The sequence below is a fragment of the Melospiza melodia genome, unplaced genomic scaffold (assembly GCF_035770615.1).
Source record: "Melospiza melodia melodia isolate bMelMel2 unplaced genomic scaffold, bMelMel2.pri scaffold_338, whole genome shotgun sequence".
Lineage (NCBI taxonomy): Eukaryota > Metazoa > Chordata > Aves > Passeriformes > Passerellidae > Melospiza > Melospiza melodia.
The window spans coordinates 46,820-70,932 of record NW_026948657.1 but is presented as its reverse complement, the minus strand read 5'-3'; the positions used below and the strand labels follow the sequence as shown (position 1 = coordinate 70,932).

Sequence of the window (24,113 nt, the reverse complement as noted above, 5' to 3'; positions counted from 1 at the left end):
TAAACCGAGGCAGGGTGAGACGCTGAATTTTGGGGTCTGTGAGGGGTGGAAAAGGGTCAGGGAAGGGGAAACTGAGGCAGGGTGAGATGCTGAATTTTGGGCTCTGGGGGGCGGACAGCCGCTCGGGAGAGGAGCTGGGGCTCACACTGGGGCAGGAAGTGCTCCCCGTAGCTGCTGCGCGTGGCCGGCTCCAGGCGCTCCCAGCGCTGCCGCAGCGACGCCTCCAGCGAGTCCAGGTCCGTCGCGCCGGTCTTGAAGAACCCCGGCTCCACAATGCTGACCTTGACCCCAAAGTGCCGCATGTCCGCCTGGGGAGGGGCCAGGGGGTGACCAGAGGGGTCAGGGGGTGGGCAGAGGGGTTATGGAGTGGCCATAGGGGTCAGGAACATCCTGAGAACCCCAGCTCCACAATGCTGACCTTGACCCCAAAGTGCCGCATGTCCCACCTGCGGAGGGGTCAGGAGGTGACCAGAGGGGGCAGGAGGTGACCAGAGTGGCCAGGGGGTGACCAGAGGGGTCATGGGGTGGGCAGAGGGGTCATGGAGTGGCCATAGGGGTCAGTGGGTCAGGAACATCCTGAGGAACCCCGGCTCCAGAACACTGACCTTGACCCCAAAGTGCCGCATGTCCGCCTGCGGAGGGGCACAGGGGGGTCACACAGGGGTTATGGGGTGATGAGGAGGGTCAGGGGGTGATCAGGGGGGTCAGGAACATCCTGAGGAACTCCAGTTCCACAACGCTGACCTTGACCCCAAAGTGCCGCATGTCCCGCCTGGGGAGGGGCACAGGGGGGTCAGGGGGGTTTTATGGGTGGCCAGAATGGTCAAGGGGGTGACAGAGAGGTATGGGGTGGCCAGAGAGGTCAGGAGGGGGTCAAGGGTGGCTGGAGGGGCTCAAGGTGTGGCCAGAGGGGTCAGGCTGTGGCTGGAGAGGTCATGGCACGACCAGGAGGGCCCAGTCCATGCCCAGGGGTCAGTCCATACCCAGGGTCAGTCCATGCCCAGGGCCCTCAGTCTGTGCCCAGGGGTCAGTCCATGCCCAGAGGGGTCAGTCCATGCCCACGGCCCTCAGTCGGTGCCCAGGGCTCTCAGTCCATGCCCAGAGCGTTCAGTCCATGCCCACGGCCCTCAGTCGGTGCCCAGGGCTCTCAGTCCATGCCCATGGCTCTCAGTCCATGCCCACGGCCCTCAGTCCATGCCCAGGGCTCTCAGTCCATGCCCAGAGGGGTCAGTCCATGCCCAGGGCTCTCAGTCCATGCCCACGGCCCTCAGTCTGTGCCCAGGGGGTCAGTCCATGCCCAGAGGGGTCAGTCCATGCCAGGACTCTCAGTCCATGCCCAGGGCTCTCAGCCCATACCCACGGCCCTCAGTCGGTGCCCAGGGCTCTCAGTCCATGCCCAGGGGTCAGTCCATACCCACGGCCCTCAGTCGGTGCCCACGGCCCTCAGTCCATGCCCAGGACTCTCAGCCCATTGCCCAGGACTCTCAGCCCACACCCACGGCCCTCAGTCGGTGCCCAGGGCCCGGTGCCCACCTGAGGCTGTCCGAGAAGGCCTCGATGCAGTATTTGGAGATGCAGTAGCCGCCGCCGTTGGCCGAGATGCGGCCCAGCACGCTGGACGTGTTCACCACGCGGCCCCCGCGCGCGCTTCAGCAGCGGCAGCAGCTGCAGCGTCACCTCGATGGCGCCCAGCGCGTTCACGGCCAGCACCCGCCGGAAATCCTCCATGTCCATCCACTCCGTGGGCCCGATGGGGTTGGCGATGCCCGCGTTGTTCACCAGCCCAAACAGCCCTGGGGGGGGACAGAGCACGGGGGTACCCCAAACTGGAACATCCAGTGTCCCCTGGCACCCCCAGAGTGTCCCCTGGCACCCCCAGAGTGTCCCCTGGGACCCCCAGAGTGTCCCCACGTGCCCTGGGGTCAATGGGGTTGGCGATGCCCGCGTTGTTCACCAGCCCAAACAGCCCTGGGAGGACATGGAGAGTGGGGGGACCCCCAGAATGGCACCCCCAGTGTCCCCTGAGACCCCCAAAGTGTCCCCACATCCCCCACAGCTCCTCCCCGTGTCCTTGTCCCCCCCCATGTCACAGCCCCTCCCTGGGGTCTCCACATCCCCTGTGTCCCCTGTCCCCTCCTTCGCTCCTTGTCCCTCCATGTCCGCCCTGCCCCGCAGCCCCTCCCCAAGCCCCCAGACCCTTTTCCCCCCCTCCCCATTCCCTCCCCTCTCTCGAAGACTCCACCCTGTCCCCAATCCCCAGACCCTTTTCTCCCCCTCCCCAACCTCCATCCCCTTTTCCCCGTCTCCCACTTGCCCCCATCCCCTCCCCAATCCCCTTTCCCCCCCCATCCTCACCTTTGTCCCCCACCTCCCTGTGCACCCAGCCCTTCCCCAAGCCCCCAGACCCTTTTCCCCCTCCCCAATCCCCTTTTCCCCCCCATCCTCACCTTTGTCCCCCACCTCCCTGTGCACCCAGCCCCTCCCGAAGCCCCCAGACCCTTTTCCCCCCCTCCCCAAGCCCCCAGACCCCTTTCCCCTCCCCTTTTCCCCTCCCATCCCTCACCTTTGTCCCCCACTCCCTGTGCACCCACTCGGCGGCGCGGCGGATGCTGTCGGAGCGGGTGACATCGAGCAGGACGGTTCTCAGGTGTGCCCCGGGGGTGTCCCCGCGCAGGCTCTCGGCGCCCTGCGGGGTCAGGCACGCCGCCAGCACCCGGTAGCCCTGGCGGGCCAAGCGCCGCGCCAGCAGGCGCCCGAAGCCGCTGTCGCAGCCCGTGATGAACACGTGCTTGTCCCGCACCGACGGCAGCGTGCGCCGGTCCCGCAGCAGCCACAGCAGCGCCCAGAGCAGGGCCAGGAGCAACAGGTACAGCAACATGGCCTGGGGACACAGGGGACACCAACCCTGTGTGACACTGCCAGTGCCAGGTACAGCAACATGGCCTGGGGACACAGGGGACACCAACCCTGTGTGACACTGACAGTGCCAGGTACAGCAACATGGCCTGGGGACACAGGGGACATCGACAGGTAGAGCAACATGGCCTGGGGACACAGGGGACATCAGCCGTGTGTGACACTGACAGCGCCAGGTACAGCAACATGGCCTGGGGACGGGGGACACGTGTGACCCTCACTCTGTGTGACACTGACAGTGCCACCAGGGCCAGGAGTGCCAGGTACAGGAACATGGCCTGGGGACAGGGGACATCAGCCGTGTGTGACACTGACAGTGCCAGGTATGGGAACATGGCCTGGGGGACAGGGGACACATGTGACCCTCACTCTGTGTGACACTGCCAGTGCCAGGTACAGGAACATGGCCTGGGGGGAGGGGACAAGGGACACGTGTGACCCCTGCCAGGACCCCCCGAGGGGCTCAGTGGGACCCCAGCCCCCACCCTACCCTACCCTGAGCACGGGGGTCTCTCCCGCAGACAGAGCGGTCACCCGAGCCTGGCTCCGGTCACCCGGACTGGCTCCGCCTCCTGTGTCCCCACGGGTGCCCGATTGGGGAGGGGGTCCCGGCCCTGTCGGGTGGGGAGGGGTCCCCCCAAAGCCCCTCCCGGGCCGGGCCGAGCCGGGAGCTCCCCCCCAGCCCCGCCGTGTCCCGCTGTGGCCCGGGCCAGGCCCGGATTAACGGGGCCGCGTCACCGCCGGGCACGGGGGGGGCTCCGGGGGGGTCCCCTCGGGCCCGGCCCCCCCCGCCCGGGGCAGCGGCGACCCCCGGGACCCCCGGGCCGGACCCTGCCCTGGCCGGGACCCCCAAACTGGGACCCCCAGCCCGGCTGTGCCCGTGTGGGGAGGGGGCCCATGGGGCCGTGTGACCCCCCCCGCACGGCCCCGGGCCCCCCTGCGGGACCCCCATGGGGGAATTGGGGTGGCAGGACCCCCATGGAGAGGATTTGGGGGTGTCAGGAGCCCTGTCCGGGGGGTCTGGGGTCTCAGGACTCCATGGGGGCACTTGGGGTGTCAGGACCCCCCTTTACACCCCACCTTGGCGTTTGAGGGTGACCCCGGGGGTCTGTCCCGTGTCCCAGAGCCCCCCGAAACAGGAGACCCCCGGTATGGGGGGGTGCAGAGAGGGCGGGGTCCCCAAATCCTTCCTGGGGACAGAGGAGGGGTCCCCCACATCCTTCGGGGGTTGCAGGGGGAGTTCCCAAGTCCCTCTGGGGGGGCAAAGGGGGGGTCCCACCTCCTTACTGGGGCAGGCGAGGGGTCCCCAAGTTTCTCAAGGTTGCAGAGGGGGGGGCTCCCCACTTGCTCCGGGGGTCCCCAAGTCCTTCAGGGGGTCCTCAAGTCTCTAAGGGTTGCAGAGTGAGGAGGGGGTCCCCCAGGTCCCTCGGGGGGGCAGAGGGAGGGTCCCAATCTCCTTCCGGGACAGAGTGGGGGTCCCCAACTGTCTCAAGGTTGCAGACGGGGGGGGTCCCCAATTCCCTCGGGGGGTCCCCAAACCCTCAGGGTTGCAGAGGGGGGGTCCCCAAGTCCCTCAGGGTGCAGAGGGGGGGTCCAATCTCCTTCCGGACAGAGTGGGGGTCCCCAAGTGTCTCAAGGTTGCAGAGGGGGGTTCCCAAAACCTACTCTGCAGAGGGGTGGAGGTCCCAAGTCTCAGGGTTGCAGAGGGGGGTCGGCCTGGGGGGTCCCAGTCCCAGGGGTGCAGAGGGGGGGTCCCAATCTCCTTCTGGGACAGAGTGGGGGTCCCCAAAACCCTCGGGGTTGCAGGAGAGGGGGTCCCCACGTCCCTCAGGGGTGCAGAGGGGGGGGTCCCAATCTCCTTCTGGGACAGAGTGGGGGTCCCCAAGTCCCTCGGGGTTGCACAGGGGGGTCCCCAAGTCCCTCAGGGGGGCAGAGGGGGGGGTCCCCACATACCTGGGGGGGGGCTGCGGGGCTGCGGGCGCTGCTCCGGCCGCGGCCTCGGGGCCGTGTGAGTCGGGGGGGGGGGGCGGGGAGCAGGGGAGGGGTCCGGGGGGATTGGGGCGGGGGGGGCCAAGGCCGCTCCTCCCCGTGCCTGGCACGGCCACAGATCCCCGGGGGCAGGGAGGATCGGATGGGGATGGGGGCAGCTTGAGAAATCACCCCAAAATGGGGCCGGAGCTCCTCAGTGGGGGAAAATCACCCCAAAATGGGCCTTGAGCCCTCCCCAATGGGGGAAAATCACCCCAAAATGGGGGAAAATCACCCCAAAATGGGGCTCTGATCCCCCGGAATGGGGAAAAATCACCAACAAAATGGGGGGAAATCACCCCAAAATGGGCCCTGAGCCCTCAATGGGGGAAAATCACCCGAAAATGGAGCATGACTAAAGCCCAGCCAGTCCCACAATGGGCGAAAATCACCCCAAAATGGGCCCTGATCTCCCAATGGGTGAAAATCACCCAAAAAATGGGGGGAAAACCACCCCAAAACGAGCTCTGATCCCTCCCACATGGGGGAAAATCACCCCAAAATGGGCCTTAAGCCCCCACTCCCCCCCCCAACAGGGAATTAAAGCTCTGCCAGCCCCAGATTTGGGGGAAATCACCCCAAAAGGAGCCCTGCCCTCCCCCCCATGAGGGAATGAAACCCCTCCCACCCCCCCGGGGGCACCGAGCACCCAAAAATGGCCCCTTTGTCCCCAATCAAAGCAGCCTCAGAGCCTCGTTAAGCTCTAAAGAGGATGAGGGGGCTTAGGGGGGGATTTGGGGGGGGGGGGGGGGCTGTGCCAGGGTCCCCTGGCCCGGCCTGACCCCCCCCCGAACCCCCCTCACCCCTCCCCTTTATTGCACACCCCCTCTTTATTCCATTGCTGTCAGTGCTGGGGGGGGCGGCAGCGTGGTGAGACCCCCACTGGTTATTTGGGTCTGGGGGTTTCTGGGGGGTCCCGGCGGGGGTTTTGGGGTCCCTCAGGAGCAGGAGGGCTGCAGCTGCCCCTTGTAGACGTACTCGAGGGCGGTGGCGATGGTCCTCATGTCCAGCTCGATGCTCCTGGCCCAGTTCTCCACGTCGCCGATCTCCTGAGGGTGGCGGGGGGTTTGGGGAGGGGATTTTGGGGAGGGGGCTCACCCCGGGGTGGGGGGGGAGTGGCACCCATCCTGTTCCATTGAGGGGCTCTGGGGGCTCCCTGGACCCTCTGGGTGCTCCTCAGGACAGCCCAGGACACTCCAGGTGCTGCCCAAGACCCCCAGATGTTCCCCAGGACCCCCTGGGTGCTGCCTGAGACCCCCAAGACGTTCCCCAAATCCCCAAAATGTTCCCCAAGACCCCCTGGATGCTCCTCAAGACCCCCCAGAACCCCCTGAGCTCTGCCCAAGACCCCCAAGATGTTCTCCAGGACCCCCTGGGTGTTCCTCAAGATCCCCCAAGACCCCCTGGGTGCCACTCAAGACCCCCATAATGTTCCCCAAAATCCCCAAGATGTTCCCCAGGACCCCCTGGGTGCTGCCTGAGACCCCCAAGATGTTCCCCAAATCCCCAAAATGTTCCTCAAGATGCCCTGGATGCTTCTCAGGACCCCCAAGATGTTCCTCAAGATCCCCAGAACCCCTGGGTGCTGCCCAAGACCCCAAAATGTTCCCCAAGATCCCCCAGGACCCCCTGGTGCTGCCCAAGACCCCCAAAATGTTCCCCAAGACCCCCAAGATGTTGCTCAGGACCCCAAATGTTCCCCAAGACCCCCAAAATGTTCCCCAAGACCCCAAGATGTTCCTCAAGACCCCCCCAGGACCCCCTGGGTGCTGCCCAAGACCCCCAAGATGTTCCCCAAGACCCCAAAATGTCCCTCAAGGTCCCCTAGGACCTCCTGGGTGCTGCCTGAGACCCCCAAGACTTTGCTCAGGACCCCCCCCCCAAATGTTCTCAAGACCCCCGGGTGCTGCCCAAGACCCATAAAATGTTCCCCAAGATCCCCCAGGACACCCTGGGTGCTGCCCAAGACCCCCAAAAATGTTCCCAAGACCCCCTGGGTGCTTCTCAGGACCCCCTGGATGCTCCTCAAGACCTGCTCTGGGCTGGGTTTTGGGGTAGTTTTGGGGTGAGTTTTGGGGTGTGTTTGGGATGAGTTTTAGGGTGTTTTTGCAGTGTGTTTTGGGGTGGTTTTGGGGTTGTTTTGGGCTGGTTTTTGCAGTGTGTTTTGGGGTGGTTTTGGGGTGAGTTTTGGGGTGTGCTTGGGATGAGTTTTGGGGTGGTTTTGTGGTGTGTTTTAGAGTGTTTTTGCGGTGTGTTTTGGGGTGTGTTTGGGATGGTTTTGGGGTTGTTTTGGGCTGGTTTTTGGGGTAGTGTTTTGGGGTGGTTTTGGGGTTGTTTTGGGCTGGTTTTTGGGGTGTGTTTTAGGGTGTTTTTTGGTGTGGTTTTGGGCGTGTTTTGGGGCGTGTTTGGGGTGTGTTTTAGGATGTTTTTGGATTGGGGATGATTTTGGGGTGGTTTTGGGGGATGGCTTTGGAGTGTGTTTTGGGGTGTGTTTTAGTGTGGTTTTGGGGTGTGTTTTTGGAGTGCTTTTGGGGTGTGTTTTAGTGTGGTTTTGGGGCGTGTTTAGGGTGTGTTTTGGGGTGTTTTTTGGGGTGAGTTTTAGGGTGTTTCTGGGGCGTGTTTTGGGGTAGTTTTGGGGTGAGTTTAGGGTGTGTTTTGGCTGTATTTGGGGTGGGTTTTGGCTGTGTTTCTGGCGTATATTTGGGGTGTGTTTTAGGGTGATTTTGGGCTGTATTTTAGGATGCATTTGGGCTGTGTTTTTGGGGGATTTTTAGTGGGGTTCCCCACCTTGAGGGCCAGGTTGAAGCTCTCCACCACGGTGATCCACTGGCTGCTCTGGGCTGGGTTTTTGTGGTGGGTTTGGGGCTGTATTTGAGCTGGGTTTGGGCTGTGTTTGGGCTGTGGTTTTGGGGTGATTTTGGGCTGTGTTTTGGGGTAATTTTGGGGCAGTTTTGGGCTGGTTTTGGGGTATTTTTGGGGTGTTTTTGGGCGGTGTTTTGGGGTATTTTGGGCTGTGTTTTGGGGTATTTTTGGGGTCGGTTTTGGGGTATTTTGGGGTGATTTTGGGCTGTGTTTGGGGGTATTTTTGGCTGTGTTTGGGCTGTGTTGTGGGGTATTGTTGGGCTGTGTTTTGGGGTGTTTTGGGGCTGTGTTTTGGGTGGTTCTGGGCGGTGTTTTGGGGTGTTTTTGGGGTGATTTAGGGCTGTGTTTTGTGGGTTTTTCCCCACCTTGAGGGCCTGGTTGAAGCTCTCCACTATAGCAATCCACTGGGCTCTCTGGGCTGGGTTTGGGGCTGTGTTTTGGGGTGATTTTGGGCTGTGTTTTGGGGTATTTTTGGGGTGGTTTAGGGCTGTGTTTTGGGGTATTTTTGGGCTGTGTTTTGGGGTGTATTTGGGGTATTTTTGGGGTGATTTTGGGCTGTGTTTTGGGGTGTTTTTGGGGTGATTTTGGGCTGTGTTTTTGGGGTATTTTTGGGGTGTTTATGGGTGGTATTTTGGGTATTTTTGGGGTGATTTAGGGCTGTGTTTTGTGGGTTTTTCCCCACCTTGAGGGCCTGGTTGAAGCTCTCCACCATGGCGATCCACTGGCCGGTCTGGCGGGCGAACTGAGCCGCCTGCACCTGCAGCGTCTTCACCTCCTGGTCCAGCTTGCGCTGGTTCACGTAGGCCTGGGCCACCCTGGAGGGACACAGAGGGGACATTGGGGTCACCAGGGGGGACATGGGGGTCCCCAGAGGGTCTGTGAGGGGCTGGAAGTTCCCAGGTGGGGTTTGGGGTCCCCATGAAGGGTTTGGGGTTTGGGTGAGGGGTGATCCCAGAAGGAATTGAGGGTCCCCAGGCAAAGGTCTGGGTTCCATGAGGGTTTGGGGTCCCCATGAGGGGTTTGGGTCTCCAGAAGGAATTGGGGGTCCCCAGGAAGGGTTTGAGGTCCCCAGGTGAGGTCTGGGGTCTTCAGACAGGGTTTGGGGTTTGGGTGGGGGTGGTCCCATAAGGAATGGGGGGTCCTGGAGGGGTTTGGGGTCCCCAGGGGAGGTTTGGGGTTGGGGGGGTTGGTCCCATAAGGAATTGGGGGTCCCAGAGGGGTTTTGGGTGTGGGGTGTCTCATAAGGAATTGGGGTCCCCGGGGGGTTTAGGGGTCCCTGGGCAGGGTTTGGTGTTTAGGGAGGGGCTGTCCCATAAGGAATTGGGGGTCCCGGGCTCACCCCACGTTCAGGTGATCCACCAGGGCCTCGGTGAGGCGGGTGGCGGCCGCGATGGCGTCCCGGCGGCGCCGCTCTGGGGGGGGACACGAGGGGACAGCGCCGTGAGGGGCGGCGGGACCCCCGCCCGGCCTGACGCACCGCGTGACGTCAACACCACATCGCCTGACGTCAGCATGATCCCGTGTGGCGTCACCGTGCGAAACCTTCCCTGTCCCCCTCAGGGTCCCTCAGGGCCCCTCAGGCTTCCCGCCCTTTCCTCCCCTCTTGACGGACAGCCGCGCCAGCCAATGAGACGCCGCGCTGCGCTGAGCGACAGCCGCAGTAGCCAATGGGGCGCGGCGGGCGGGGTTCGTTGCCATGGGGACGGGGGGGCGGGGCTCACCCTGCAGCTCGCGCCGCTCGCTCTGGCGGGCCTGGTGCTCCTTCAGCAGCCGGACAGCATGGCGGCCGCCGCGTCACGTGACACAAACACACGCGTATAACGCCGGGCGCGTGACCGGAGGGGCGCCCGCCCCTTTCCAGTGCGTCACCGGCACGTGAGCCGGGGGCGGGGCGGGGAAACAGCCCACGTGACCTGGGGGGTTATAGGGGGTCTATAGGGGGGGGCTGGGGCGGGATTGGGGGGTCCTGTGGGGCCCTATAGGGGCTATAGGGGACCCTAAAGGGGACAGGGGAGGCTGTAGGGGCAATGGGCGCTATAGGGGATGAGGGGGTGCCCTATAGGGGCTATAGGAATGGAGGGGTCCTGTAAGGGATTGGGGGGACTGGGGGGTCCTATAGGGCTAAAGGGGATAGAGGGGGGTCCTATAGGGGCTGTAGGGGATGGGGGGATTGAGGGGTCCTATAGGGGCTACGGGAGACTGGAGTGTCTATAGGGGCTATAAGGGATTGGGGGGACTGGGGGGTCCTGTAGGGCTGTAGGGAATGGGGGGGATTGAGGGGTCCTATAGGGCTGTAGGGGATTTGGGGGGGGGGTATAGAGGTCCTGTAGGGATTGGGGGGTTCTAATGGGGGCTATAGGGGATGGGGGGGATTGAGGGGTCCTATAGGGCTGTAGGGAATGGGGGGGATTGAGGGGTCCTATAGGGGCTATAGGGGATGGGGGGCATTGAGGGGTCCTATAGGGCTGTAGGGAATGGGGGCATTGAGGGGTCCTATAGGGGCTGTAGGGGATTGGGGGGGGGGTATAGAGGGTCCTGTAGGGGATTGGGGGGTTCTAATGGGGGCTATAGGGGATGGGGGGGATTGAGGGGTCCTATAGGGGCTATAGGGGATGGGGGGATTGAGGGGTCCTATAGGGCTGTAGGAATGGGGGCTATGGGGGGTCCTATAGGGGCTGTAGGGATTGGGGGGGGTATAGAGGGTCCTGTAGGGGATTGGGGGTTCTAATGGGGGCTATAGGGAATGGGGGGATTGAGGGGTCCTATAGGGGCTGTAAGGGGATCCTAAAGGGGATGGGGGGGGGCTATAGGGGCAATAGGCGCAATAGGGGATGGGGGCTTCTATAGGGATTGGGGGGGGGGTCCTATAGGGGCTATGGGAGACTGGGGTGTCTATAGGGGCTATAAGGGATTGGGGGATCTATAGGGGCTATAGGGGATTGGGGGGTCCTATAAGGATTGGGGGGGGACTGGGGGGTCCTGTAGTGCAGCAGGGGATTGGGGGTGTCCTATAGAGGCTATAGGGGATTGGGGGGTCCTATAGAGGCTATAGGGGATTGGGGGGGGTTCTATAGGGGCTTTAGGGGATTGGGGGGGTCCTATAGGGGCTATAGGGGATGGGGGGGTCCTATAGGGGCTGTAGGGGATTGGGGGGGGGGGGGTATAGAGGGTCCTGTAGGGGATTGGGGGGTTCTAATGGGGGCTATAGGGGGATGGGGGGATTGAGGGGTCTATAGGGCTGTAGGGGATCCTAAAGGGGATGGGGGGGGGCTATAGGGGCAATGGGCGCAATAGGGGATGGGGCTTCTATAGGGGATTGGGGGGAGGTCCTATAGGGGCTATGGGAGACTGGGGTGTCTATAGGGGCTATAAGGGATTGGGGGATCTATAGGGGCTATAGGGGATTGGGGGGTCCTATAAGGGATTGGGGGGGGACTGGGGGGTCCTGTAGTGCAGCAGGGGATTGGGGGGTGTCCTATAGAGGCTATAGGGGATTGGGGGGTTCTATAGGGGCTGTAGGGGATTGGGGGGGTCCTATAGAGGCTATAGGGATTGGGGGGGTTCCTATAGGGGCTGTAGGGGATTGGGGGGGTCCTATAGAGGCTATAGGGGATTGGGGGGGTTCCTATAGGGGCTATAGGGGATTGGGGGGTCCTATAGAGGCTATAGGGGATTGGGGGGGTTCCTATAGGGGCTATAGGGGATGGGGGGGGTTCTATAGGGGCTGTAGGGGATTGGGGGTGTCCTATAGAGGCTATAGGGGATGGAGGGGGTTCTATAGGGGCTATAGGGGATGGGGGGGGTCCTATAGGGGCTATAGGGGATGGGGGGGTTCCTATAGGGGCTATAGGGGATGGGGGGGGTTCTATAGGGGCTATAGGGGATGGGGGGGGTCCTATAGGGGCTATAGGGGATTGGGGGGGTTCTATAGGGGATTGGGGGGGTGTCCTATAGAGGCTATAGGGGATTGGGGGGGTTCCTATAGGGGCTGTAGGGGATTGGGGGGGTCCTATAGAGGCTATAGGGGATTGGGGGGGTTCTATAAGGGCTATAGGGGATGGGGGGGGTTCTATAGGGGCTATAGGGATGGGGGGTTCTATAGGGGATTGGGGGGGTGTCCTATAGAGGCTATAGGGAATGGGGGGGAATTGAGGGGTCCTATGGGGGATAGGGGGATCTATAGGGGATCCTATAGGGGATTGAGGGGTCCTGCAGGGTCTGTAGGGGTGTGGGGGGATCCTATAGGGGCTATGGGGATCTATAGAGGATCCTATAGGGGCTATGGGGGAGTGCGGGGTTCTGTAGGGAACAGAGGATGAGGATGAGGATGAGGAAGGCGCAGCCCACACTGGGGAGGGGCTCGGGCTCGGCCGCCCCCGCTCGGCCGCTCCCAGTTCATTGCCAGTTTATCCCAGTTCATTCCCAGTTTATCCCAGTTTATTCCCAGTCCCTCCCAATTTATCCCAGTTCATTCCCAGTTTATCCCAGTTCATTCCCAGTTCCTCCCAGTTCCTCCCAGTCCATTCCCAGTCCATTCCAGTTCCTCCGAGTTCATTCCCAGTCCCTCCCAGTTCATTCCCAGTTCATTCCCAGTCCTCCCAGTTTATCCCAGTTTATCCAGTTCATTCCCAGTCCCTCCCAGTTCCTCCCAGTTCATTCCCAGTCCCTCCCAGTTCATTCCCAGTTCATTCCCAGTCCCTCCCAGTTTATCCAGTTTATCCCAGTTCATTCCCAGTCCCTCCCAGTTCCTCCCAGTTCATTCCCAGTCCCTCCAGTTTATCCCAGTTCATTCCCAGTCCCTCCCAGTCCCTCCCAGTTCATTCCCAGTCCCTCCCAGTTCATTCCAGTTCATTCCCAGTCCCTCCCAGTTCATTCCAGTTTATCCCAGTTCCGGCCACAGGAATTCAAGCGGGAACCGCGGCCAAAATTACCCGGGAAAAATGAAATAACCCGGGAAAAATGAAATAACCCGGGAAAAATAAACTGGGAAAAACGAAATAACCCGGGAAAAATAAACTGGGAAAAATAAAATAACCCGGAAAAAATGAAATTACCTGGGAAAATAACCCAGGAATGGGGTAAAAATGTCCTGGGAATGGGGAAAAAATAAAATTTGGGATGCTCATCCTGAAATAAACCCCAAAATAAACTTGGAAAATAAATCCTGAAAATAAGCTCCAAAAATTAATCCCAAAATAAACCCGAAAATAAATCCTCAAAATAAACCCCGAAAATTAACCCAAAAATAAATCCACAAAAATAAAGCCTGAAAACAACCCCCCAAAATAAATCCTGACAGTAAGTCCCGAAATTAACCCCCCAAAAATAAACCCCTGAAATAAACCCCTGAAATAAAACTCTAAAAATAAAATTAAAATTAAAAAAAATAAAACTAAAATCACCCAAAATAAACCCCTGAAATAAACCCCAAAATTAAAATTAATAAAATTAAAAAACCCCAAATAAACCCCTGAAATAAACCCCAAAATAAAAAATAAAATTAAAAATTAATAAAAATAAAACCCCCAATAAACCCCTGAAATAAACCCCCCAAATAAAACCCAAAAATAAAAATAAGATTAAATAAAACCCAAAAATAAAATTAAATTTAAAATAAATAAAAATAAACCCCAAAACAAACCCCAAAAATAAAAAATAGGAAGAATTGGGCTGGGAGGGCCAAGGGGGGGTTTGGACCCCCGATCCCGCTCGGACCCCCCCAAAATCCCCCCAAAATCCCGGGGGGAGGGGCCGGGCACGTTCACACGGCCCCGGCGCTCCCAAAAATCCCAAAAAAATCCCAAAAATCCCCAGAGGGGCTCTGAGAGGGGCTAAAAATAACTCAGGGCTGGAAAAATCCCAATTCCACCCCAAACATGACCCAGGGCTGGAAAAATCCCAATTCCACCCCAAAAACAACCCGGGAGATGGAAAACGGCCCAAAATCCCAATCCCACCCCAAAAATCCTCCCTGTGCTCTGGGGTCAGTGCCGGGGTTTGGGGTCACTCCCTGGGTTTGGGGTCCTGGAATTTGGGGTCACCCCCTGGATTTGGGTCACCCCCTGGATTTGGGGTCAATCCCCGGTGCCGGATCGGTCTCAGGTTTGGGGTGATTTCCTGCATTTGGGGTCACTCAGGACTTTGGGGTCACTCCGTGGGTTTGGGGTCACTCCAGGAATTTGGATCACTCCGTGGATTTGGGGTCAGTGCCTGCTTTTGGGGTCACTCCGTGGGTTTGGGGTCAGTCTCTGAATTTGGGGTCAGTGCCCGGATTTGGGGTCACTCCAGGAATTTGGGGTCACTCCCAGGATTTGGGGTCAGTGCCTGCTTTTGGGGTCACTCCGTGGGTTTGGGGTCACTCCAGGAATTTGGGTCACTCGCAGGATTTGGGGTCAGTGCCTGCTTTTGGGGTCACTCCGTGGGTTTGGGGTCACTCCAGGAATTTGGGGTCACTCCGTGCATTTCGGGTCACTCCAGGAATTTGGGGTCTCTCCGTGGGTTTGGGGTCAGTGCCTGGTTTTGGGGTCTCTCCGTGGATTTGGGGTCAGTCTCTGAATTTGGGCCACTCCCAGGATTTGGGGTCAGTGCCTGGTTTTGGGGTCAGTGCCCGGATTTGGGGTCACTCCTGGCAATTTGGGGTCGCTCCTCGTGTTTGGGGTCAGTGCCTGGGTTTGAGGTGAGTGCCGGGATTCGGGGTCACTCTGAGGATTTGGGGTCACTCCAGGAATTTGGGGTCACTCCCGGGATTTAGGGTCAGCTCCTGGATTTGGGCTCCCTCCCCGGGTTTGGGGTCAGTGCTGGTTTTGGGGTCACTCTGGGAACCTGGGTCAGTCTCTTACTTTGGGGGTCACTCCCCGGGATTTGGGGTCACTCCCCAGGGCCTGGCTTTGGGGTCACTCCGTGGCTTTGGGGTCACTCCGTGGCTTTGGATTCAGTCCTGGGATTCGGGGTTCACTCCTCGTGTTTGGGGTCACTCTCGGGTATTTGGGGTCAGTGCCCGGATTTGGGGTCCCTCCCTGGCTTTGGGTCCCTCCGTGGGTTTGGGGGTCACCCCCTGGTTTGGATTCAGTCCCGGTATTTGGGGTCCCTCCCTGGATTTGGGGGTCACTCCCCGGGATTTGGGGTCACTCCCCAGGGCCTGGGTTTGGGGTCCCCCCTGGCTTTGAGTTCAGTCCCGGTGTTTGGGGTCCCTCCGTGGTTTTGGGGTCCCTCCCTGGCTTTGGGTTTGGGGTCCCTCCGTGGTTTTGGGGTCCCTCCTGGCTTGGGTTTGGGGTCCCCCCTGGCTTTGGGTTCAGTCCCGGTGTTTGGGGTCCCTCCGTGGCTTTGGGGTCCCCCCTGGGTTTGGGGGTCCTCCGTGGCTTTGGGTTCAGTCCCGGTGTTTGGGGTCCCGCCCCCTCCCTGCCCCGCCCCTCCCGGGGCTCTCCGGGGCTTCCCCGGTCCCGCGGGGGCGAGCCGCTCCCGGCAGCTGCGGGAGCCGCGGGCGGCGGCACCGGCGGGGCGGGGATGGCGCGCGGGGGCCGCCGGTGCCCACCGGGACTGCCGGGACCGTGTCCGGGGCTGCTACCGGGACCACCGGAGCCGTTCCTGTGGCTACCGGGGCTCTGCCCGTGGCTAAAGGCGATGTTCCTGCGCCTCCCGGGTCTACCGGGGCTGTCCCGGTGTCTACCGGGGCTACCGGGACTCTACCGGTGGCTACTGTCGGTGTCCTTGTGGCTACCGGGACTGTGCCGGTGCCTACCGGAGTTACCGGAGCTCTGCCGGTGGTTACCGGGGCCGTTCCTGTGGCTGCCGGGGCTCTGCTCGGGGCTACCGGGACTCTACCGGTGGTTACCGGGACTCTACAAGTGGCTGCTGTCGGTGTCCCTGTGGTTACCGGCACTGTGCCCGGTGTTACCGGCGCTGTCCCCGGGGCTGCCGGGACTGTGCCGGTGTTACCGGCGCTGTTCCTGGCGTTACCGGCGGCCGCCGCCTTCAACCTGGACGGGGCCAGCCCGGTGCTCAAGGACGGGGACCGGGGCAGCCTCTTCGGAGCGGCCGTGGCGCTGCACCGGCAGCTGAGCCCCGAGCCCCGGGCGTGGTGAGCGGGGAGACCGGGAGGGATCGGGGGGAACGGGAGGGACCGGGGGGAACGGGGGGACCGGGGGGGATCGGGGGGATCGGGAAGGATCGGGAGGAACGGGGGGACCGGGGGGACCGGGGGGATCGGGAGGGACCGGGGAGAACGGGGGGAACCGGGGGGGACGCGACCCCCGGGATGGGCAGGGAGGGACCCCCGGGAATGGGGGGAGAGCCGGGGTAGGGGGGTTCGGTTGAGGGGATTTGGGGGTTCAGGGTCCGGAGGGATCCTATTGCCGGGATTTGGGGGTTCAGGGGTTTGGGGGGGATCCTGTTGAGGGATTTGGGGATTTTGGGGGGTTCCGGAGTTGTGGGGATTCTATTGCCGGGTTTGGGGGTTCAGGGTCCGGGGGATCCTATTGCCGGGGTTTGGGGGTTCCGGGGTTTGGGAGGATCCTATTGCCGGGATTTGGGGGTTCAAGGGTTTGGGGGAGGATCCTGTTGAGGGGATTTGGGGGGTTCCGGAGTTGTGGGGATTCTATTGCCGGGGTTTGGGGTTCAGGGTCCGGGGGGATCCTATTGCCGGGATTTGGGGAGTTTTAGGGTAGGGAGGATCCTCTTGAGGGGATTTGGGAGTTTTGGGTGGGGGGACCCTATTGCCGAGATTTGGGGGGTTTTGGGGGGCTTCTGGCTCAAGGGGGATCCTATTGCCGGGATTTGGGGGGATCCTATTGCCGGATTTGGGGGTTCAGGGGTTTGGGGGGATCCTATTGCCGGGATTTGGGGGACCCTATTGCCGGGATTTGGGGGTTTTTGGGGGGCTTCTGGCTCAAGGGGGATCCAATTACCGGGATTTGGGGGTTCGGGAGCGCCGGGAGCCGCGGGGCTGAGCGGGACCGGGACCCCCAGAGCGACCCAGAGCGAGGGGACGGTGCCAAAGGGCCAGGGACAGACAGGAGGGACAGACAGCGGGACAGAAGGGACGGTGACACGGACAGACACAGGGACAGCGTGTCGCTGTCAGGCCGCCTGCGCGGCCGGATTATTCAGCATTAGCGGGGGATGGGGGCCCTGGGGGGCTCTGGGGGGGCTCTGGGGGGGTCTCGGGGTCCCAGCGCTGCCCCGGAGCTCCCGGCTGGAGGGACCCCCCCGGCCGGAGCCCCCCGACAGCCGTGTGCCCCTGTCCCCCCGTGTCCCTCTGTCCCCCCGTGTCCCTCTGTCCCCGTGTCCCACTACCCCAGTGTCCCCCTGTCCCCGTGTCCCACTGTCCTCCGTGTCCCCGTGTCCCACTATCCCAGTGTCCCCTGTCCCCCTGTCCCTGTGTCCCCCAGCCCTTGTGTCCCCCTGTCCTCCGTGTTCCCTTGTCCCCCTGTCCCCCCTGTCCCCCTGTTCCTGTGTCCCCCTGTCCTCCTGTCCCTGTGTCCCCCTGTCCTCCGTGTCCCCCTGTCCCCCTGTCCTCCGTGTCCCCCTGTCCTCCGTGTCCCCCTGTCCTACTACCCCAGTGTCCCCATGTCCCTTGTCTCCGTGTCCTCCCTGTCCCTCTGTCCCCCATATCCCCGTGTCCCGCTGTCCCCCCGTGTCCCCCTGTCCCCCCCGCTTCTCCCGGGCCATTCCCGGGGGTCTCTCAGCCTGGCTGTCACCGCGTCCCCCCCTCTCGCCCCCCCCCCCCCGTCCCGGTGTCGCCGCTGTCGCCGCGGTGTCGCAGCGCTGCCGCCCGCGCCGCGTTCCTGGCACCGAGGGCGGCTTTGGCCGCCGCTGCCCCGGGGCAGGTGGCGGCGGAACCGGGGCTGGGCTCGGCTCCCTCACTGTCCCCTGGCTGTCCCCGGTGTCCCCCGGTGTCCCCTGGCTGTCCCCCGCTGTCCCCGGTGTCCCCTGGCTGTCCCCCGCTGTCCCTCACATCCCCCGTGTCGCCCGTGTCCCTCGCTGTCCTCGCTGTCCCCCGTGTCTCCCCCGTGTCCCCGCTGTCCCCCGCTGTCCCCGCTGTCCCCCCGTGTCCCCCGTGTCCCCCGCCTGTCCCGGCCCCGTGGGGCGCGGGTGTCTCGGTGTCCCCGCTCCTTTTTTGGCCGTGTTGCTCCCGGGTTATTTTGAGTGAATTCGGGGTTATTTTTACCTCTTCTGCCTCCCCGCCACCCCCGTGGGCTCCGCCGCGTCCCCCCCGCCCCGCGCCACCGGCACCGCCCGGGCTCGGGGACCCTCGGGGACCCCTCCCAAATCCTCGCGGGGGTCCCGTGTGGGTCCGGGGGATGTCTGGGTGTCCCCTCCTGTCCCCACTGTGTCCCCACTGTGTCCCCTCCCGTCTCTTCCTGTCCCCACTGTGTCCCCCCTACCCCAGGCTGGCACCGCACCGGGTACGGGGGTGGCGCCGTGACCCTCGGGGACCCCTCCCCAAATCCTCGCGGGGGTCCCGTGTGGGTCCGGGGGTGTCCGGACTGTCCCCTCCTGTCCCACAGTGTCGCTGCTTGGTGGGGCTGGCACCGCGCCGGGCACGGGGGTGGCACAGCTGCACCCGGGGGGGGGGCTCGGTGACCCTCGGGGACCCGTCCCCAAATCCTGACGGGGGTCCCGGGGGTGTCCGTGGTGTCCCCTCCTGTCCCCACAGTGTCCCCCCAGCAGCTGCCGGGCACGGGGGTGGCACAGCCGCGCCCGGGGGGTACCAAGGGGGGGTTCCGTGACCCTCGGGGACCCCTCCCAAACCCTGGCAGGGGTCCCAGGGGGTGTCCGAGGGGTGTCCGGGGTGTCCCCACAGTGTCCCCCTCCCCAGGCTGGCACCGCACCGGGCGCGGGGGTGGCACACTGCTACCGGGGGTGTCCCGTGACCCTCGGGGACCCCTCCCCACGCCCTGACGGGGGTCCCTGCCCTGCCAGGCTGCTCGTGGGTGCCCCCCGGGCGCGGGCACTGCCCGGCCAGGCCGCCAACATCAGCGGGGCTCTGTTCGCCTGCCCGCTGAGCGCCGAGCCCGCCGACTGCTGGAGGGTCCCCATCGATGGCGGAGGTGAGCGGGGGGCCCGGGGGGGGGTCCCGGGGGGTCGCAGGGGGGGTCCGGGCCGGGCTGACCCCCCCGGTGCCCGCAGAGGATCCGCAGCGAGAGAGCAAAGAGAACCAATGGCTGGGGGTCAGCGTCCAGAGCCAAGGCCCGGCGGCAAGGTCGTGGTGAGCACCGGGACGGGGACACCGGGACACCGGGGAGGGACACCGGGACACCGGGACGGGGACACCGGGATGGATGGGGACACCGGGGAGGGGACACTGGGATGGATGGGGACACCGGGACGGGGACACCGGGACACCGGGATGGGGACACCGGCACACCGGGGAGGGGACACCGGGACACCGGGACACCGGGGTGGGGACAGTGGGATGGATGGGGACAGAGAGATGGGGACAGCGAGACAGGGACATCGGGATGGGGGCATCAGGGTGGGGACACTGGGATGGGGACACCGAGGTGGATGGGGACACCGGGATGGGGACACCGGGGAGGGACAGCGGGATGGATAGGACACTGGATGGGGACATTGGGGACACCGGGATGGGGGACACCGGGATGGATGGGGACAGTGGGATGGGGACACCGGGATGGGGACACCGGGATGGGGACACCAGAATGGATGGGGACACCGGGATGGGGACACCGGGATGGATGGGGACAGTGGGATGGGGACACTGGGATGGATGGGGACACCGGGACGGGGACACTGGGGACACTGGGATGGGGACACTGGGATGGATGGGACAGTGGGATGGGGACACCAGGGTGAGGACACCAGGGTGAGGACACTGGGATGGGGACACCGGGATGGATGGGGACACTGGATGGGGACACCAGGGTGAGGACACCGGGATGGGGACAGTGGGATGGGACACCGGGACGGACACCGGATGGGACACCGGGATGGGGACACCGGGATGGGGACACTGGGATGGATGGGGACACCGGGATGGGGACAGTGGGATGGGGACACCGGGATGGATGGGGACAGTGGGATGGGGACGCCGGATGGGGACACCGGGACGGACACCGGGACGGGCACACCGGGGACACTCGGCGGGCTGTCCCCATCCCCTCTGAGCCCGCGTGTCCCCAGACCTGCGCGCACCGGTACGAGGTGCGGCACCGCGTGCGGCAGCCGCTGGAGACGCGGGACGTGATCGGGCGCTGCTTCGTGCTGAGCCAGGACCTGCGGGAGCGCGACGAGCTGGACGGCGGCGAGTGGAAATTCTGCGAGGGGCGAGCGCCGGGCCACGAACGGTTCGGCTTCTGCCAGCAGGGCCTGGCGGCCGCCTTCAGCCCGACCGGCGCTACGTGCTGCTGGGGGCTCCGGGGACCTACAACTGGAAGGGTGAGGGGCGGTGAGACCCCGCCAGTGGGGGTTTGGGGGGTCTGGGGGTGTATTCCTGTTGGGGGCACCCGGGACATACAACTGGAAGGGTGAGGGAGATGGGACCCCTGCCCAGTGAGAGTTTGGGGGGTCTGGGGCTGTTCCTGCAGGGGGCACCCGGCACCTACAACTGGAAGGGAGAGGGCGGTGAGACCCCTGCCAGTGAGGGTTTGGGGGGTCTGGGGTGTATTCCTGTTGGGGGCACCCGGGATCGACGACTGGAAGGGTTTGGGGGTCTGGGGGCTGTTCCTGCTGGGGGCACCAGGGACGTACAGCTGGAAGGGTGAGGGAGGTGGGACCCCTAACGGGGATTTGGGAGTGGGACGCATAACTGGAAGGGTGAGGGGAGATGAGACCCCTGCCAGTGAGGGTTTGGGGGTCTGGGGGCTGTTCCTGCTGGGGGCTCCGGGGACGTACAACTGGAAGGGTGAGGGTGGTGAGACCCCCTAACGGGGGATTTGGGGAGTGAGACCAATAACTGGAAGGGTGAGGGGAGATGGGACCCCCTAACAGGGGGATTTGGGGGGTCTGGGGGCTGTTCCTGCTGGGGGCTCCGGGGACATACAGCTGGAAGGGTGAGGGGCGGTGAGACCCCTGCCCAGTGAGGGTTTGGGGGGTCTGGGGGTGTATTCCTGTTGGGGGCACCCAGGATCTACGACTGGAAGGGTTTGGGGGTCTGGGGGCTGTTCCTGCTGGGGGCTCCGGGCACCTACATCTGGGAGGGTGAGGGGCCATGGGACCCCCTAACAGGGGGGTTTGGGGGTCTGGGGGGATGTGGGACCAATAAATGGGAGGGTGAGGGGCGTTTGGGGGTGTGGGTGTCCCCAGGTGTGCCCGGGTGATGCTGGGGCTGGGGGTGCTCAGGCCGAGCACGAGGGTCCCTTGGTGTCCCTGGGGGTCCCCGCAGTGTCCCCCTCACCTGGGGAGGGGTCCCTGCTCAAACAGAGCCCCTTGGAGCCCTCGGTGTCCCCATTGCCCCTCGTGCCCCATTGTCCCCCTGTGCCCCCATTGCCCCCATGTCCCCCATTTGCCCCCATTGTCCCCATTATCCCCATTGTCCCCCATTGTCCCACTGTCCCCATTGTCCCCATTGCCCCCCCTGTGCCCCCATTGCCCCCATGTCCCCCATTGCCCCAATGTCCCCTCCCTGTCCCCATTGTCCCCGGGCCCCACAGGCACGGTGTGCCTGGAGCGCTCCAGCAGAGCTCCCTGTCCCCATTGTCCCCATTGTCCACACTGTCCCCATTGTCCACACTGTCCCATTGTCCCCACTGTCCCCATTGTCCCCATTGTCCCACTGTCCCCATTGTCCCATTGTCCCCAGTGTCCACACTGTCCCCACTGTCCCCATTGTCCCCACTGTCCCCATTGTCCCCATTGTCCCCACTGTCCCCATTGTCCCCACTGTCCCCATTGTCCACACTGTCCCATTGTCCCCATTGTCCCCACTGTCCCCACTGTCCCCACTGTCCCCATTGTCCCCACTGTCCCCAATGTCCCCCCACTGTCCCCACTGTCCCCACTGTCCCGGGCCCGCAGGCACGGTGCGCCTGGAGCGGCTCCAGCAGAGCTCCCTGTCCCATTGCCCCCATTGTCACACTGTCCCACTGTCCCCATTGTCCCCACTGTCCCCATTGTCCCCAATGTCCCCATTGCCCCCATTGTCCACACTGTCCCCATTGTCCCCATTGTCCCCATTGTCCCCATTGTCCCCACTGTCCCCAGTGTCCCCATTGTCCCCATTGTCCCCATTGTCCCCACTGTCCCCACTGTCCCCACTGTCCCCATTATCCCAAGGTCCCCCCATTGTCCCCATTGTCCCCACTGTCCCCACTGTCCCATTGCCCCACTGTCCCCACTGTCCCCACTGTCCCACTGTCCCATTGCCCCACTGTCCCCACTGTCCCCACTGTCCCACTGTCCCCAATGTCCCCCCACTGTCCCACTGTCCCCGGGCCCGCAGGCACGGTGCGCCTGGAGCGGCTCCAGCAGAGCTCCCTGGACCTGCTGCGCCCGGACGCCGGCCCGTTCGAAGCGGGGGGGGAGAAGGAGCAGGACCCGTCCCTGATCCCCGTGCCCGCCAACAGCTACCTGGGTACGGGGGCTGCGGGGCGCCCCTGACCCCCGGCCGTGCCCCCTCCCCACCCAGGGCTGCTCTTTGTGACAAACATTGAGAGCGCCGCCCCCGACCTGAGGGTGTTCCGGACCCCCGAGCCCGGAGAGAGGGTGCCCGGCGCGGCCGCGGACGTGGGGCACAATTCCTACCTGGGTTCGTGCGTGCCATGCCGTGCCAGGCGTGTGCCACCCGTGTGCCACCCGTGTGACCCTCCCGTGTGCCACCCGTGTGACCCCCCTGAGCTGTGTGTGACAGTCCCGTCCCCTCCTGGAAGGGTCCTGCGGGCACACGCGTGTGCCACCTGTGTGCCAGGCGTGTGCCACCCGTGTGACCCTCCCGTGCCGTGTGTGACAGTCCTGTCCCCTCCTGGAAGGGTCCTGCGGGCACACGCGTGTGTCACCTGTGTGCCACCCCTGTGCCGTGTGTGACACTAACACACCCCCCACCCCCGGAAAGGCCCTGCGGGCACACGCGTGTGGCGCTGTCCCCACGGGGCTCCTGTCACGGGTGTCCCCACTCGGGGGTGGCACCCTGGGCACGCGTGTCACTGTCAGGGGTGGCCCTTGGTCGGGTGGCACCTGTGTAGATGTGGCGGTGACGCGCTCAGGTGTCACCTGTGCACGCTCGTGTCCCCATGGGGTCACAGATGCCCCCTGCCCTGTCCCCTCCCCCGCACACGCACGCGTGTGGCCGCATCACCCCCTCCCCCGCATGGCCCCTCTTGTGTCCCCACCCCGGTGTCACCATCCCTGTGTCACCAAACCGTGTCCCTCCATCGTTGTCTCCCCTCATTTTGGTCCCCGCAATTCCTGTCCCCCCAATCCCCGTGTCCCCAAATCCCTGTGTCCCCATTCCTGTCCCCAATCCCTGTCCCCAAATCCCTGTGTCCCCAGTTCCTGCCCCTTCAAATCCCTGTCCCCAAGTCCCTGTCCCGCCAATCCCTGTGTCCCCAAATCCCCGTGTCCCCAAATCCCCGTGTCCCCATTCCTGTCCCCAGTCCCTGTCCCTTCAATCCCTGTGTCCCCAAATCCCTGTGTCCCCATTCCTGTCCCCCAATCCCTGTCCCTGTCCCCCCATCCCTGTCCCTTCAGTTCTCTTGTCCCCAATCCCTGTCCCTAAATCCCCGTGTCCCCAGTCCCTGTCCCCCCATCCCTGTCCCTGTCCCTGTCCCCCCATCCCTGTCCCTTCTCTGTCCTGTCCCTGTCCCTGTCCCTGTCCTTGTCCCTGTCCCTGTCCCTGTCCCCTCGCTGTGCCAGGGCTGTGCTGGGGGCACTGCCAGGCTTGGGGGGCTCACAGAGCTTGGGGCAGGGGGGTCACAGAGCCTGGCATGTCCCCGCCTGTCCCCCCCTGTCCCCGCATGTCCCCGGTGATGTTTTTACATGGGGGGCTGGGGGGGGTGGCTGGAGCCTGGCCGGGGGGCTTTGGGGGACTTGGGGGGGCTTTGGGGGGGCTTTGGGGGGCTTGGGGGCCGCTCACAGCAACCCCTGCATGTGGGCAGGGGGCTCTGCTCGGCATTCGGCTGCTCTGGCACCCCAAATCTGCCATCTTCACCCCAAATTGTGCCCTTCAGCCCCAAAATCCCCAGCCGGTGGTGCCCCCGTGTCCTCTGGCTGGGGCCGGGGGACCCCACGATGTCCCCGTGTCCCCCGCAGGTTTCTCGGTGGTCTCGGGGCCGGGGTCACCGGGCTGTCCCCGTGTCCCCTGGGTGTCCCCTGACTGTCCCCATGTCCCGCAGGTTTCTCGGTGGTCCCAGGGT

The 24,113-nt window shown here is 63.6% G+C and overlaps 3 protein-coding genes across 3 annotated transcripts in view; 1 reads left to right on the top strand and 2 right to left on the bottom strand.

Moving 5' to 3' along the window:
* Positions 1-45: 45 nt before the first annotated feature.
* On the bottom strand, positions 46-3,378 carry LOC134434226 (retinol dehydrogenase 5-like). Its single transcript, XM_063182906.1, is given in 6 exon segments — positions 46-281; positions 745-772; positions 1,534-1,637; positions 1,639-1,793; positions 2,448-2,464; positions 2,577-3,378. Coding segments are annotated over 6 exon segments (1,017 nt in total). The 5' UTR covers positions 3,065-3,378; the 3' UTR covers positions 46-56.
* A 2,365-nt stretch (positions 3,379-5,743) lies between these two features.
* On the bottom strand, positions 5,744-9,597 carry LOC134434230 (biogenesis of lysosome-related organelles complex 1 subunit 1-like; the record flags this gene model as incomplete). The annotated part of the gene is made up of 4 exons (XM_063182911.1): positions 5,744-5,993; positions 8,489-8,621; positions 9,146-9,218; positions 9,528-9,597. Coding segments are annotated over 4 exons (387 nt in total), but the record flags the coding sequence as incomplete, so codon positions are not given.
* Positions 9,598-9,833: 236 nt separating this feature from the next.
* LOC134434229 (integrin alpha-7-like) overlaps positions 9,834-24,113 on the top strand; it is a 36,605-nt gene continuing 22,325 nt past the window's right edge. Inside the window, 9 exon segments of the mRNA XM_063182910.1 lie at positions 9,834-9,892; positions 15,272-15,883; positions 18,727-18,854; positions 18,934-18,990; positions 18,993-19,012; positions 19,948-20,146; positions 20,149-20,202; positions 22,205-22,336; positions 22,391-22,510. Of these exon segments, the coding sequence (XP_063038980.1) occupies positions 9,834-9,892; positions 15,272-15,883; positions 18,727-18,854; positions 18,934-18,990; positions 18,993-19,012; positions 19,948-20,146; positions 20,149-20,202; positions 22,205-22,336; positions 22,391-22,510 (1,381 nt within the window).